Raw genomic sequence first — 16,922 nt, forward strand, 5'->3', positions numbered from 1 at the left:
ACGATAAAAATGGAATATTGGTCATTATTTTAATAAAACACAAATGGAAACTTTCAAGGAAGAAATCAATCAAATTCAATGTTTTTGAGCATGCTTGGTTGGAAGATTAATTTTCCTACAGTGTCACAATCTGCTATACATTGTCACACATGATCCCTGCATCTGCTCTCCCCTCTCTAGATTCTCACAAACAATGTTTCCATAGAAGAGCAACAAGATATAGCACCCTGAGATCTATAGATTTTGAAGGATTAAACCAAAAGGGGGGGATCGGATTAATAGAGATGAAAATTAATTATATGTAGCATCAAGTATTGTGCTTCAATATCTTATTATCAAACCATTTAATACATGGCAAAATTGCTTGCAACCTTAACATTGGCTAATAATTAAGATTCCACCAAAGGTACGACATTAATTATTAGTTACATAACAGAGCAAGCATTAGGGTTTTCATCACTGAAAATCTGAGGAGCATAAGCAAACTCAGAGTTGTACTTTGATGGCCAATATTCACTTCTCTTGATATCTAGGTTCTTGTCATCCTCTGCCTTCTCTTCTTCTCCGTCTTTCTTTTCTCCTTCTTTTTCTTCCTTTTTCTCTTCTCCTTTCTTCTCTTCCTCCTTCTTTTCTTCATCTTTCACTATAGAAGCTTGTTTTCTAGTCTTCTTGTACACATCATCCACCAGCTTTGATGGATCAACCACCCCTTTTACTATTACATGACCATTGGCTAGGTTTGTTTCTACTGACTCTACACCTGCATGCATTGCATTAATTCCAAAGCAATCACTCAATGTTCAACTTGCTCTAGGATACATGATTTTTGGTACCTTAAAAGAATAGAATACGTGCACACTGAGGTACGAGAAGAAAAATCCTACTCCTTAGTGCAACTCTTCGGTGTTTTTTTGGTGAATTAGAAAATAATATAAATTATATTGTATATTTAAGGTCTCATCAAAATTTTAGTAATCAAATAGTCATAAATCTATATCTTACACTCTTTTGAATTAAGATATTTCTTTACATAAACATATGGTTACCAAAAAGGAAACACCTCACGTGTATTATCTTGATTCAAGAGTTTGGTTATATAAAATTGCAAGATGATTTAATGTAAATATAAATACCTTGGATCTTTCGAACTCGCTTTTGCAGCACTTGAGCACATGCTTCGCAATGCATTGATCTAACGTTCAAGACTACTGTTACAACAGGAGGAGGCTGCAGCCATAAAATTGCATTAGAAAATATTGGTCAGATGGAAATACAAGTAATTCATAGAATGATATATGGCTCATCTAGAAGCAAGAAACAAATTTATGAGAAAAGTAGAAATCTATATCCGAAATCATAAGAGGAAAACAAGGTGTCCTTCGTGTTTATTGATTTAGGGTTTCTCCTTTTTTGTTTCAGATTTCTTTTCCTTACACTTCAATGAAACCATAAGAGAGCTCTAAGGTTGCGTTGGTTAGTGTCCAAGACAGAAGATATACATGTACAGAAACAACAAAAACATATTTTGTTAAAAAGACAATATATCAATCAATTTGTCTCTTGACTGATATCCACTCAAAAATTGTTCGTTGTAGAGTGAATTTCTATTATTTCAAAAAAAAAAAAAAAACATTAACACGTATCCTTGTCTCGATTATTCCTATCTTTTATATCCTAAAATAGTAACAAACACAATTTAAAATACTATAAAACAAGACACTCAATCCAAGATTTTAACAATTTATGCCATATCAAAGTCATCTAGTAAAAAGTAGTGTTTAAAAACTTTTTAAGCCCATGATCTAACTTTATTGTGGATGAATTTTGACTGGTGTTTTTTTATTTTCAAGTGGGGGTGAAAGCAATAGTGGCCATATGAAGCCAACAGGCTCAATACCCAACAAGAGTGAAGACAGAAACTACCAAATTCCATTAAGACCACCATCCTCGAGACACTTGCAGCTCATGCCGACCAAACAGTAGATTATGTTCAGTATATTAGGATTTAGGATCCTTTCGTTTCTTGCTTTTCAAATTGTTTTCCAGAGCACATGTTTTCTTGAACTGAAAAAACAAGCCATATGCTAGTTATACAATAGCTAAAGTAGTTTTTGTAACATACTGATGATTTTGTTTACAAAGCTAAGGACAAAAGGTGGTGATCATAAAGAAATGGGCTCCTCGTGCTCTTGTCAATCCTCAAAAATTGCGGGGGGAATTGTGGTCATCAAGCAAGAAAACAAAATTTCTGAGCATGTATAGGCCCATAACAATAAATTCGAGGATTCGTGGGGTCAAAACCCCAAAATGATCTCTCTTTCCTTGCAAAACGTGCCCAATACTGCCGACCTGTTTTGTTACTCTCATGTCAGCAAGGAAACAGCAGTCACAAGAGTCACAGTAGGTAAGAGGCAAGTGGGTAAAGTTTATAAATGGCCTAAATGACACCTTATCTTGAGGACTGCCAAGTAAAAGCCTACATAAAGTCAATATAGGGTTCTCCACCCTAGCTTTAGTGGGTCAAAAATAGAGAGTGAGGGCTTAGTTGTGGTTGAAAAAAGATGTGGTAAGTAAATTAGAGGTAATGATTGTGTGTGGTGAGTAGTAGAATCTTTGAAATTTTTACCTCGTCTTTTTTCTCTTCTTCCTTGGGTGGATCTTTGGCTTCTTCTTTGTTCTCTTCAGGCGGCTTTGGCAAGGGTGAAATTAGCTCCACTTTCCGGCCACTTTTCTTTTGCAGCCTCTCACATACCTTTGATGGGTCTGCTGCTTTGCCTTTCACCACCACCTTGCTTGCCTTGCTATCTGTGTTTACTTCCTCCACTCCTGTCACCCATATTTTCCAAATCCGACCGTTAGGTATTAATGTGATTGGAGCGGGCTGGGTAAACAATTGTTATTTATTAACTTTTTTGAAATCGTAGTTTTGAAAAATTATGTACTTGAAACCTCGGTTTAGATTTTGACAAAGCTGAGATTTAATGTTTTTTTTCAGAACCGTGATTTTAAATGAAAGCCATAGATTTGGAAACGTAAGCTCGAGCGGAGTAGAAATAGATAAAATATTAAGGATATAATATATATGCACTGCCCTTTGAGGGAAAAATCATTGATTATACTATGGTTTTTCTTTATTTAAGATGAAGATAATGTTAGAGGTGATGTTTAACACGAGTTCTAAGGTAATTATGGTTTGATCTCTAATTAAGTAAAAGTTTTGGCTTTGTAATGTTAGTGATTTATGTGATAAGCACAAGTCCTTTCGATATTATGACATGCAATTTAACGTTAATTAGGTGTATAAAACAAAATTATCTATGTCTCTTTCGTAATTAAGAACAATTTCCAAGTATAGAAAGTTGAACGTTCAAGCATGGTTTAGTTAAAGAAGGTAAAGCAAGAAACACCTTCAAATCCTTTCAAAGCTCTTGCAACTTTCCTGGCACAAGCTTCACAATGCATATCAACCTTGAGCACAATCTCTGGAGGCTCTTCTTCCTTCTTCTCTTCTTCCTTAGCCTCTTCTTTCTTTTCTTCCACTTTTTTCTCCTGTCGAAGAGAATCAACACCCCAAAACTATCAGCATCTTCTCTTGCAATTGTTCTATTTGAATAAATAAATAAATAACTCCGTACACAGAAAGAAAAAAGAAGACTTACTTCACCCATTTCTGAGATGATTCTCAAGTATTCTCTGCTTCAGAAGCTATTGACAAATGTAGTTAGCTGTGCACACAGACACTCAGTATATTTAGTAACAATGAGCTGAGCTTTCTAGCTTTTATGCTCTCTCTCTCTCTCTCTGAGGGTATGGTGGAGGAGGAACATTTATGTAAGGTGGGGATCCTCAAATCTGATGTGGATTTGTTTAAGGCAGAGCATTTATAGGAGATATCTTCTCTTTTCAGTGACGAAGTTAAAAATAAAAATTTTAAAAATATTCTACACAAAAATATCAATATCAAATATAGCTGACTCAGCACCTCATAAATTGCCCTTCCTTTCCTCCTAAATGACCTTCGTGCTGGGGATAACGCAGGACTATTTACAATAAATGAACATTGTAGGACATATTGGTAATAAATTCTCTAGAATGTTCAATTGAATTCCAATGATGAATGGACATGGATACATCATATGATTTAGTTTATCTAAATTTTATATATATACATATAAAAGTTATGTGACCGTAATTTGTTGCAGGTAAAAATATTTTTTTAATTTTTTAATGTATTTTGATAATTTAAAAATATAATAAATTAAAAAGTTTATGCACACATATAATTAAATAAACTAAAAATTATATGCATTAATAAATCAATAAAAATTATTAATGACACCTAAAAACAAAACTTAAAAATCTGGGATGTAAATCAAGATATTGAATCTTGAAAAATAGCATATGAAATTGATTGAATAAAAAAAAAAATAATAATAAATAACATGTAAGGCTACACATATTAAGAATATCATTTAAAAATAAATAATATGTAAGACTACACATATAAGTTATACATGTTGTAAGCAATTAAGTTTAAAATATTATTTCAAAACGGTTTTTTATCACACATTGAAAATATATTATCTTATTCTTTTAAGTTGAAGTATTTAAACCAATTTTTTTTTTATCTCATATTGAAAAAACATAACTTTTTTTTTTATGAACATAGATCGTATATATTAAAAAGATTCAAATCTTACATTGAAAAAATAAAATATTCATCTTATATTTATATAGTGAACTTTAAAATGAGTTAGTAACTAATATTACCCACTATCCAAATAATAATATTAGCCAGACCCACTATCCAAATAATATTACCCAAAATAATATTTTATTTTAATATTTATGAATTTTTTGTAATTGATTTTATTATTAAAAAAAGTATATGATGTGAATATAATGTTTATTTAGAGCTCTATTTATTTTAATATAATAATATTAGAATTATAATTTTTCCTCCATGCTTTTGTTTTAAAGAGTTCATTTTGATTATATGTTGAAACATGTATTAAGAATATGCACATATAAATTTTTATGTCACTATTTAACATTTTTTTGAATATTAATAAAGTTTGTTAAAATATATAAATCATTTAGTCTAATTAAAACAATAAAAGACAACACACTACAATTACCAAGATATTTTTTTTAAAAATAATATTACTAAATAAATTCCTCTTTTGTGTCCATTAAATATAACATGATCCTTTAATAGGTGGGACAAATTTCTTCTCTTTTTTTTTTCCTTATTTCTTTATTTTTTTTATTGAAATAGATTATGCATGTACTATATTTGTCACCATTGTTAATATGTTAATATTTTTAAAATATAAAAACAAATATTTTTTTATAAGAAAATTCAACTCAACTTCAAATGAAAAAAATTATCAACACCCAATGTTTTTACAATATAAAAAAAGTCCCATCAATTTATTTACTTGTTACCATATAAAAAAAATAAATAAAAGAAAATATAAAAAATTTAAAGTGTTGGGTCCTGCTAGAGGGCAGGACCCAGTATTATTTGATAGGTAAATACTTGTTGACTAAAAAACAGAAAACAACACTTTTCATTGGTGTTACAGTACTGTTCACAATACACATATTTTATGTTTATAGTATCATTTACAAATATAATGAATCTATCTCCACAATAAATATATAATGTTTTTTTGACGCGTTATAAAAAATCATCCAATTATATGAGTGTTAAAGTAGGTTAAGAAGATATTTATATACTATATAGTAGTATATTTGACAAGAAATGTTGGGCTTTGTTCATGTCGATCTCGAGCTTTATTTGATGCTTTTTTAAGGATCATAAGAGTCCAGAAAGATACTGATAAGGTTAGCTTTCGGATCCCCAAGGAAGCTTTTCTTTGAATTAGATTATTAAAGTGATTTAGCTTTCATATAATTCATTATTTTCTGCTAAAAATTTATGATAGGGTAGGCTACCTGTGAGACCAAAATCTAAAAGTATAGTGTTTGGTCTTCAGTTCTTCACCGACCGCCCGCCAAAGCATGAATTGTTTTTGGCAAATGTCCTCAATCCTTTCCTCACACCCTTTCTAATAATGCAGAATCTAGTTTACTTGTCACATGGACCAACATCATTAAACATCTCGTAATTATGTTTTTTTTTTTCAAGTTAATTAAAGTGTATTTTGATTAAAAGAAAATCAAAGGATAAAATGTGTGAACAATCATGCGAGAAATGGAGCCCACAATTCAGGACTCGAAGCCCGATGCTCTGATGAACACCGAAACCCAATTTCATGGTCGGTCCGGTAAGGCTATCGGTATATTGAAAAGGCGAGGGTGGAAAATGGGGGCACGGAAATGGGACCCATTATGTGATTTTAGAACCATTCAATGAATGACATCTGTGATGATAAGCATTATCATCTACCATGGCAGCCCTCTCCATTCAAAATGAAGAGGACACGCAAGCAATTAAAAGTAGAAAAAAGGAGGGAGAAGGAGACAGAATTTCCTGTCTTTACTCTAACAAGTTGAGAGCACAATCAAAGAATCTCGAAAAGACAGAAATGTAAGGCCTCTGTGTGAACTGGGTTGGAAGATGACTGGTCGGTCACCTATGAGCCATTGGAGAAATGGGTGTAAAAAACATGGAAGATGAAAGATGGGCTATCGAGTAGTCTTCGCAAGTTTAAAGTTTTGCTCGACGGTGGAAAGTTGCATTTTATGAATATTCAAATAGATATCATATATTTAAAAGGATGATTTATAAGATATAGTTTAAATGAACAGATTATATATTTATTTTTTTAAAAATTTAATATCTAATTATTAATTTTAAGGTTTATAAAATTAGTTGAGATATATATAAATTGACTCGAATATTTATATAAATAAAAAATAAAAAAATCAATTTGACCTAATTAAACTCAATTATCAACAACTGCTAAAAAAATAAAATGTTTTGATATACACTTAGTTTTATATATAAAAATAATTAAAAATTAACAAATTGCTTTGGATTAGGTTTTATAATCATGGGTGAAAGGGAATTGATTTTTTTTTAGACAGATAGAATTTCAAAAAATCAAAGAAAACATCAATGTACGCTAATTTAATTATTACTCCGTGATAAATAAGCAAACTGTTTTATATCATTTTAATGTTTCAAACATTTCTCAATGGGGTTTTTTTTATATTTAATTTTTCTTTAAAATGAAGGAAACTTGAAAGAGAAATTTAAGGATATAGTAGGAGGATATAATAATAAAGAAATCTAATTGATAATTTAACTTATGATTATAAATTTAGAATTGACTAATAGAATTACGTTAAAGATTAGAGGAAACCACAATTTAATCTTTAATCGACGACATGCTAATTCTCAGTCTCAAAACAAAATTATTTGTCAGCTGTTTTCTTAATGTATCCCATCTCTATCTCTATCTCTATCTCTCTTTTTTTTTGTTCTTTTTCTTTTTCTTTCATGAAGAGGAATACATGTTTACACCATTTAGATGAAAGTTGGATAAATCCTAGCTCTGTACTGGCTCGTAAGGAATTGGGAGTTTTTGGTGAAATCCAGAATATATATATAAAAGAGAAAACATGAACAGTGAGAGTAGAGCTTTAATTACTTAAATTGTAGCTTAGATCTCAGTCTAAATAGCTCTACTAATAAAACGATAATACAAAAATCAAAAGAAATCAAAACTTAAAGCCGATCAAGTTAAAATATATTTATGATTCCTGTACAAATCAAACACCTGCATACTAAAATAAAAAATTTAAATTTTTAATCCAACCTACAACAAAAAAGAATAAATGTCATAGATTAACTATTTTTTCTCAAATATAAAATTATTCCTAGTATTCAATATAATTCAAACAATTTACATGAATTCTAATCCCATCCTTCAAGAAACAAGCTACATATTTCTCCATCGAGTCCTCTATCAGTATGTTAATATTTCTTATCTGATGTGCATGCAGCTTTCATGCCATACGAACCACTTTGTTCCGAAGAAAACTTGATGGAAAAACTTTCGAGCTCGGAGATTTGGATTTAATTGAGAAAGATTTCAAATGTTTGACATTGTAGTAATTTTTACAAAATATATTATTTTAGCCTTTACATAATCAATATTTAAAACATAATTGCATAGGAGATATCTAATATAAAAAAACAGAAGCAATTAATTTCATTAACGAAGCATTTTTTTCTTTATAGCTATAAAAAAGACAGAAACTATAAGAATATCGATACACAGAAGAAGCCAAGCAAAAAGAAGAAGGGCACTTTCTATGGATCAAAGGGTGATTCTGATCAAGAAACATGATCATAGAATCGTGAAAGCAAAAGTCATGGCAATATATACCTGATCAAGACAACAAATAATTCCAACAGGTGGTCCTTCCATGGATGTACGTATGAAAGATTGATGCAGCTTTAACACCCATCCTCCTGAATCACAATCAACTCTCCATCTACTTTATGCTCCACAATCCATTCAATCTTACCATTTGCTTCCTGTCATTATCGCATATTATTGTCATTTTATAATCATAGTTATAAAAAATGAATCAAGACTGATGTCATAGGTTTCCCAAGTCAGTTTAATTTATTTTATCAAAATTTTGAAAGCTAGAACATGAAGTTCTGGGTTTGGAGTATGATTTAACATAATATATTTTAAATACTGGTAAGACATGAGATCAGAGTTTGGAAAAACACTTGGATCTACGATTCTGACTTGAAGAAAATGCCTACAAGGTAAATCAGAATAAGGGAGATTCTGATTCTTTTTAAGGTCATATTTCATTGCAAAATACAAATAGATGAGAGATGTTTTAGGATGAAAAATCATATAAAAAAAATGATGCTTTTTATAGGTTATACAGTGTTTGGTAATATGATTGCATATTTTTATGTTTTAAAAATACTTGATTTAAAAAAAAAAATAATTTTTTTAATTTGTTTTTGTTTTTATATCATTTAAATATATTAATATAAAAAAATATTATTTATTTATATTATTTTAATATACTGATATCAAAATTAATTTTTAAAAATAAATAATATTATTTGTAATATATTTTCAAATGAAAAATATTTTAAAAAACAAGCCCTACCATTCTAAATCTCAAACACCATAATAATACCCAAAACCATGTTCAAAGAAGAAAAAAAACACAATCTTAGCTACGATCAGATGTAGAAAATAACTCTATTTTCTGAAAATGGAATTCAAGATTTTTCTTTAATCCTTTAATAAAAATGTCAGTCCAAAGCTTGTCAGCATTGAGCTCGAACTATACACTTGATACCGGATACATGAGGCTCTCTCTTCATACCCCGGGCTTAAGCCAAGTGAGAGCAACCACGGCTGCCATTGTTCATGTTTCTATTCAAGGACACCCCCTAGGGATGCTGTTGCTAATGGCATGTTAATGGACATCAGATCTTTTCTTCAATCTACACCACAGTCCATTCTTGGTATGGATTGTTGCACCTGTAACTAACTCTACCTCCTCCGGGGAACCTCTTAGCTCGACCTCGAATTTCTGTAACAATAAAGTCAAAGCTATGGTTGATTCCATGAGCGCAAATTGATCCCCAACGCATTTTCTTGGGCCTCCTCCAAAGGGTAAGAAGGCAAAATCTGATATAATCTGACAATGGCAACCATAACATAATTCAGGAAAGGCAAAGTTGTATGTTATGTTCGGAAACCAGAAAAACGTTGTGAACAGACCTCATTTGGATATAGAGCTCCTGGGCTTCGAGATGGATCGAAGCCGCTCCATCCTTCAATCCCATCGTTATTTCTTGTCACTAAGAACCTTTCTGGTTCGAATTCGTTAGGATTGTCCCAAAAATATGGAGATCTATGGAGATTATAGACCTAAATGAACAAGTACGTACCAGTAAACTTACATAGAGCATGCTAAAGTAGGAGGAGGAAGTAAAATACTGAAGTTTCACAGTGCAATGAATTCTAAAGCGTTCTAAAATGACAATGGAACCAAAAAAGAAGGCAATAGAAATGCTTCAACTTACCGATACAAAGATATCAGTCCCAGCAGGAATTGCATAACCGTCTTTGTCTCCTTTGTATCCTCCTGTGCAATTGAAGTCTCTTGCTTAATTCAAATGTTGCACATTAATTTTCAGGAATCAGTTTGGCTACTATTTATCCCATGGTTACCAGTGAGAAATACCTGGCAAAACATCTGGTTTGAGGGAGCGTCTAATCAGCAATGGTGGCTGAGGATACAAACGAAGAGACTCCACCACAATAAGTCGAATGTACCTGAAAGCATGGAAGAAAAAAGTATTGTGAAAAAATTATGTGTATATTCATTTGATATGAATGTCTATTAATTTTTAAAAACTATACAGGAAAATGCACAACCTGGTTTTTGGAACACAGCCACCAGTGAATATAAACAAGTTTGCATGAGCACGTATAAAGGAAGACTCACTTCAACTGTTTAATCAACTCGAAAGTCAGCCTCCCCTGACCCAGCACTTGATCAATCTCTGCTTGAGCTTTCTTCATTTTGGAGGGATTCTGCAATTTCAGAAATAGTGTAAATCAGACAGACAGCAGCTTGTAGTGGATGAAAGAAATTATGAAGCAAAAGCCATAAGAGATAAGGCATTACTTCACTGAAACAGTACGAGACTCTGCACAAAATTTGTTTGGGAAGAGTCATACCTGTGCAAGAAGGAAAACAGCCCAAGTAAGCACTGCAGCTGTTGTTTCATGCCCGGCGATGAGCATTGTCATCAAGTCATCTCTTAGCTGTAAGAAAGAAAAGGAACAAAAGTTGGTAACCATGGATAGTTGTATGAATTTCATGACTACCTCACATTCCAAATATTGTACACATGCACTAAAGGGGATACAATCCCAAAACTGGCCATCTACAATAGATCATAAATGCATAAAACAATTTGGATTCATGAGGATGTGAAAGATATAGATATCCCAATCAAATTAATTTTGTGGTTATCAACATCAGAACAAAAAAATATTCACCTGACGGTCATCAACATCAGCTCCCCGCATATCAACTAGAAATCGTAGAAGACTTGCATCCTGCAAACTTTACAGTTACAATGCAGGACTCAAAGAATTTTTTTCTTCAAAATTTGGCAAAATAACTACCCATCTTTCTTTAAATCAAATAAATGCAACTAGCATCTGTTTGATACAGATCTGTAGAATATGCCCACCTTCAGATTTGAGTAGTCCCTTTGCTGCAGTTTCTCAACATCTGTTTCCTATCAAACAAGGCAACAAAGATCAAGATGGAAGCACAATATTTTTCTCCATATTGTTTTAGCTCATCCTAAAGCCCACAAGCAACCAGCACAAATCATATTAATCTTCATCTTTATTTATCATGCAGTTGGGTTGTTTCTTACCTGTCTGGTCTCTTTCGCATTTCGTATGAGTCCATCAAGGCACTCATTGATAACTTTGAGATCTTTCTGAAACTTCCTTTGTCTGGGGACTAACCACCTTGCTAGAGGAAATTTCCAGTAAGGAACGTAGAAAGTGGATCTATGCTCAGCTTCAAAAAGGGCACCATACACTGCCTGTGATAAGTTTTAAAAGGGTTAATCATAAAACTTCAGCATCCAATGTCACTGACATCAACGCAAAATCATTACATTGCTAGTGGAAAAAATTATGATAAACTATAGCCTATTTAAAAATTATAACTTCAATACTTAAGTTGAAATAAGTCAATGAAACTATCTTAAAACTAATTTTTTTGTCACCAGATCAACACTGGCACAACAAACAAATATGTAAAAGATAGCAGGTTGAAAATAAATCATTATGATAATATTTTCACCAACCTTAATCACGGGTGATTCCTTTGTAACTGAACCAAAGTCATAGTTGAAGACACCAAGGCCAATAATATCAAGAGCTAAACTTGAAAACTCTGCTTCAAGATCCAACTCAACTGTCTTCTTGCCATGCAAATCCTCTCCTTCAAGAAGTTCCTCAATTTTCAATATTGATCTTTCTGAACATTGAGTGAATACCTTGACCATAGCTTCCAAGTACAAGGCATGAAACCCAGGAGCAATTACTAAATAAGCAAAAGAAGAAGCTTTAATTAGAAATACTTATGCTGAATTCATTATGAAACTCATTAAAGGCGGTTGTAGCTCAAAATAAACATTTTCCAATTGACTTCAGCAATTAAGCCAAATTGACAAGTTTTTGGAGTTCAAGGACTAAATTCAACATTTCAGGTGACAAGGACTAATGAGAATGAATACAAGCCAAAATCTGTTCTCATTATTTAGGAAAAACTGGGGCAATAATGGAAGTTACGGGCTTGATTTAATTTTATTTGTTATTTAGGAAAGTTATTTTAATGGAGATGAGCCAAATTCTATTCTCAAAATATATGTTATTTTAAGTTTGATGTCTTTTGATCCAATTTTTACTTTAACTAAATGTCTGAGAATCTGCCTTTGTTTGATTGAGGTTGTTGTCAACTCCTCACATATTGAGTTTTAAGAATAATAAAGAATCTTCCAGTTCTTTGAAAGAAGGGGGATATTTATAGTGGTAACAAAAGCGGAATTAGATCATGAATAGCCAAGAAATACCATTCCACTAGAATTTAATTCAAGACACCAATTTTAGGCAGTGCATTGGACATCAGGATTCTAGCTGACACCATTATTCTTTTACTATTATTGTTCTTCCCACTAAAAAAACCGATGTCATTGCTGAAGAACAACTTGGCACAATATATCTGATTATCAGTTCAACACAACAATTCTACTAAATTAACAGATGACTTACCAGAGGCAAAACTGGAATTGACTAACAATTATCAGAAAGACTAACTAACACGAGCTCAAAATCCATTTGGGACTACTAGCAGAGGTAAACAGTCCAGATACAAAAGTGACAACTTGCTCACCTTTTCTCCTTAGCTTCCATGTGTCAAAGTCAGCAGGTATAAGTCCTTTTCCCATTATTGGTTCTAGGATATCGGCGAGAACTCCCTAATTAAAACATTAAAGTCTCAAAAACAAACAATATAACAAAAAGTAATCAAGTACTAGAACGTGATTTAATAAGAAGATTGAAAAATCCAAAATGACAAAAGCATTGTTGAAGCCTGACTATAGGCAGACAAATGCACCATCATTCTCCCCAAAGATTACTAATCCCAGGGGTGCACAGGCCCTCAGCAAGGAGTTTCTCACAAGTGCACCACGGTTAGTTCATGGGTTCTGCCCAAGTCTGATGGCCCCATGGAAACGTTTGCACTTGTGGCAAGCGTCGAGCTTGGGATCTTGGAAAGGAGCACACTGCCAAGTCCCAGCTCTTCTCTGCCAGGCCAACCCCCTGAGGTTCATTTCCAGATCATATCACATACCAACTACTTTAGAAGCACCAATTTTCCTTCAAACCTCTTTATGTGCCCAAAGGCATATAAATCTCATCATTTAAGTTTCTAATGTTATAATAGATTTCTTTTCTTTGTCACATATCTCACCAATGGATTCATGTCTCAATTGAATTTTTTTCATGTTTGACTTTTGTCACTGTAAATTCAAACGGAAGCAAGAAAACTAAAATAATTACAGGACAGGGTCTATTCCAGCCAGAAAAATATAAAATGATACCTTGTCATAAGAAAATGCGTTTTCTCGAAGAATATGTCTTGCTACAATGGGGTCTGATACAACAACAAATGCTTTTGGCCCAAAGGCAAGTTTATACACAGATCCATGCTGCCACATGAATTAGAATAATAAGTTAGGACATCAGATATGAATAAGCAATGCATGACCAAAGATAAAAAATCCTGAAAAATGTTCTGTTGTCTCATTGAACAATGCAGTCATTGTGCGCCTACAAGTATTACCAGAAGCCCAATAAAAGAAACATCAGAAAGGATCAAAATTCTTTTTCCTTGGCTAATTAAAGAATTAATATTCAAATTGAAGAGCAATCCACAAACAAGCTCATGAAATGGAAAGTAGTCGAGTACCTCTATGACTATGAACCAATCATATAGTGAGAAACAAGTATTACCAGCAGCAAATAACAGAAACATGAGAAAAGATCACAATTATTTTTTTCTTGGCTCATTAAAGGATCAATATTCAAATTGCAGAATCATCCACAGAAAAGCTCGTGAAACGGAAAGTAGCTGAGTACCTCTATGAACCAATCATACAGTGAGAAGAAGAGGGGGCGACTGAACAAATCAGATACTGCACCTTCAGCTATAGGCATTGACCCTAGATTTCCCCCACTTAACAAATTGGTAAGCAGATTGCTAGCTTTGTCCAAAGGGTTCCTGGTTTTCGGCTCTTCAGTGCTGGCAGACTGGCATCTATATTACAATAGCACATAGCAAATTCACCATGGACACAATCAGTCTAATAAATTACTTTGATACAACAAAAAAAAGAAAAACATGAATTCAACTGGCTAATGCTTCTAAAATTTGAAAAATCAAAATATCCAATTTCATATATATTTTTTTAAATAGGTCCCATTTCCAGTCTCCTTATAATCTACAGAAGTCTCTCAAATAACAACCAAGCCAAGCAATGAAAAAGATGAAAGTTTTGATTCAGACATGTCTGCTTCAAACTTCAGACATAAAGAGAATTAAAACAAAACAGTGGAAAAGCTAAAGCTTCAAGAGAATACAAAAACTAAAACTTGACAGACACACTGTTTTACCATGGAATTTGCTAGACAGAGAAAGGAAAGTTCAAGTCTTTCTTTCACTCCCTCTTGTAATCTGCCTCAAATTTCTAAACTCAGTCACCACTTCCCACAAATTCCTCAGTATCCAATCAATCTTTGATAAACTTAACACGCACAACACAAAATACTGAATGGAAATAAGAGAAATACCTGATAAGAGGAGACCCTTTAGTCTTAGAGCTGGGAAAATGATACTTGGAAGGGAATCCTGAGGTGCCCACAGCTCCAAAATCATTTCTTTGCAGGTAATTGCCATTGCTGGTACTGAAGGGGAGCTGTAAGGGAGAAGTGGAAGTTGCTGTTAAAGACATTGTATTTATTTTTTTGAGTACTGTAATGACACTGACACTAGCTGATACCTTGTCAGGATAACTAATACAATACACAATCAAAATAGGTGGTGTGGTGACCACATGAGCGTTGCCTTGACCTAACAAGGTGGGCATTATCATTGAATTTAAAATTATTAACAAGACTTGGAATATTTTTTTTATATATAGAAATATGAGAGGATTCAAATTGTATTAAGGAAAAAAAAAATGTAAAAATCAAATGCATCATTAATTAATTGACTATATTATTATATAAAGGGAAAAAAAATGGATTTTAGTAATCTATGATCATAAGATGATATTTGAAAAAATAACAAAAGTTATATCACCACAATAACTATTAAATATTAATAACTCTCACTCTTATAAATATATTCGGTAGCATTAATGAAAAAAAAAGGTCAATTCTAAAAATATTTATTTATCTAAATAAGTTAAGTTTAGACATTGAATAACAAGTATGATTAATTATTATTATGCTGGTTATTCACTATCTAACAATATTATATCAAAGATAAATTTATAGAAATTCATTTAAAAATATAGAAATTTACTGAAATACTATATTAGAGACAAATCTATTTTAAATTTTTATTTTTATGTTTGTCGCTTCAATCAAACATTTTTTTATTTTTTATATACTTATTTTTTTTGTTATATGATATTAGCTGATTAAGTTAGGACTTGTGAAAAATAAAATGTTGTATAGAAAGAAAGAAAGAAAAAAAAAGGTTAGGGTATGTTGTGTGAGTAATCTAGTTTGGCTTTCACTTTTCTTTTTCTACTTCTCCACAAGCAAGGGCGGAACCATAAATTTTTTTATATCCTGTTCTATAAATAAATACATATAAATTATTTTTCAAGATCAATCATTAACTCATATATATATAAATTTATCAAGTTAATAGTAAAGTTTGAATCCAAGTACACAATATACAATATAAAAAAAATAAAGTACATAAAATTGAAAAAAATATTAAAAAAATAATTACACTATCAAAGTTGTACTATTCGATGTTTTGTGAAATAGAATTCATTTATGATCAAATTCAAAACGATATCTTCAACAAGCTCTCATTTCAATGTAAATGATTTAAAGTTGTCATTGGGTTCTAAAGCAGAGCTAAGTGTAAGGAGTTTTATTATTTCATCACTAAATCTAAAATTTAATTTTTTAACTGAAAAACTATTATTGAGTTAAATATTTATAATGATAATGTTGGTAAACTGTCGTTGATCCTTGTTACTGACATGAACGACATATAGTTTTTTTATATGAAGTATTCATATGTAACATGTAAATTTCATATTGTGTGTAAATAAATTGTACATGTGCAACGAGAAGATCAAATTCAGCATCTCTTAAAGTTCAAAGCAATGTTTTAGTAGTTTATATAAGATTCATTGTATTTAAAATGTCAAGAGATTTTTGCTGTAAAACTCAACAAAGCAAATCAACAAAATTCCTATTATTTTATGCATCAAATATAAGATGAATATAAATTCAAAAGATTCCATTACGATCAACCAATCACTAGTTTCTTCACATATATAGTTAGAAGATCCTTCTTGAACCATATTTTTAAATATAAGTTGCACCATACATATCTATTAACTTGCAAATAAAATCAAAATGAAAGTTCCACCGAATAGTTTCACTTTGATGTAAATTATCAATTTGATTAGCTCCTCTACCAGTCACATGTTTTACGGTAGCTAAAACCCCAACTTACAAAAAAGTATATAAATTTGATTGTTTCATGACTAATTAGTTATTTGTGTTTAGAATTTATTTGATTTTTAGTGAAGGGCAAAGAGAGATTTTTTTATT

The 16,922-nt window shown here is 31.7% G+C and overlaps 2 protein-coding genes across 2 annotated transcripts; both read right to left on the bottom strand.

The window, feature by feature from the left end:
* Positions 1-251: 251 nt before the first annotated feature.
* LOC118032234 (heavy metal-associated isoprenylated plant protein 7) lies at positions 252-3,862 on the bottom strand. The gene is made up of 5 exons (XM_035036875.2): positions 3,660-3,862; positions 3,408-3,549; positions 2,627-2,826; positions 1,134-1,227; positions 252-760 (listed from the first exon to the last, which is right to left on the bottom strand). The coding sequence occupies exons 1-5, from the start codon at positions 3,666-3,668 to the stop codon at positions 426-428; spliced, it is 780 nt and encodes a 259-aa protein (XP_034892766.1). The 5' UTR covers positions 3,669-3,862; the 3' UTR covers positions 252-425.
* Positions 3,863-9,198: 5,336 nt separating this feature from the next.
* LOC118032229 (cytochrome P450 97B2, chloroplastic) lies at positions 9,199-15,123 on the bottom strand. The gene is made up of 14 exons (XM_035036866.2): positions 14,910-15,123; positions 14,199-14,376; positions 13,661-13,768; positions 12,949-13,033; positions 11,861-12,099; positions 11,420-11,593; positions 11,228-11,275; positions 11,031-11,090; positions 10,707-10,793; positions 10,471-10,559; positions 10,207-10,298; positions 10,046-10,107; positions 9,741-9,890; positions 9,199-9,657 (listed from the first exon to the last, which is right to left on the bottom strand). The coding sequence occupies exons 1-14, from the start codon at positions 15,068-15,070 to the stop codon at positions 9,433-9,435; spliced, it is 1,758 nt and encodes a 585-aa protein (XP_034892757.1). The 5' UTR covers positions 15,071-15,123; the 3' UTR covers positions 9,199-9,432.
* Positions 15,124-16,922: the final 1,799 nt, after the last annotated feature.

This window comes from Populus alba, chromosome 6 (genome assembly GCF_005239225.2).
Source record: "Populus alba chromosome 6, ASM523922v2, whole genome shotgun sequence".
NCBI lineage: Eukaryota > Viridiplantae > Streptophyta > Magnoliopsida > Malpighiales > Salicaceae > Populus > Populus alba.

Excerpts from the sequence above, each read along its gene's own strand:
- LOC118032234 (XM_035036875.2), bottom strand. Across the intron at positions 1,228-2,626 it reads AAGAAGAGAAAAAAGACGAG|CCTCCTCCTGTTGTAACAGT; the intron begins GTAAAAATTTCA and ends TTATGGCTGCAG. Across the intron at positions 761-1,133 it reads GCGAGTTCGAAAGATCCAAG|GTGTAGAGTCAGTAGAAACA; the intron begins GTATTTATATTT and ends CAATGCATGCAG.
- LOC118032229 (XM_035036866.2), bottom strand. The coding sequence starts at position 15,070 with ATGTCTTTAACAGCAACTTCCACTTCTCCCTTACAGCTCCCCTTCAGT. Across the intron at positions 11,594-11,860 it reads AGGAATCACCCGTGATTAAG|GCAGTGTATGGTGCCCTTTT; the intron begins GTTGGTGAAAAT and ends AACTTATCACAG. Across the intron at positions 9,891-10,045 it reads GGACTGATATCTTTGTATCG|GTCTATAATCTCCATAGATC; the intron begins GTAAGTTGAAGC and ends TTGTTCATTTAG.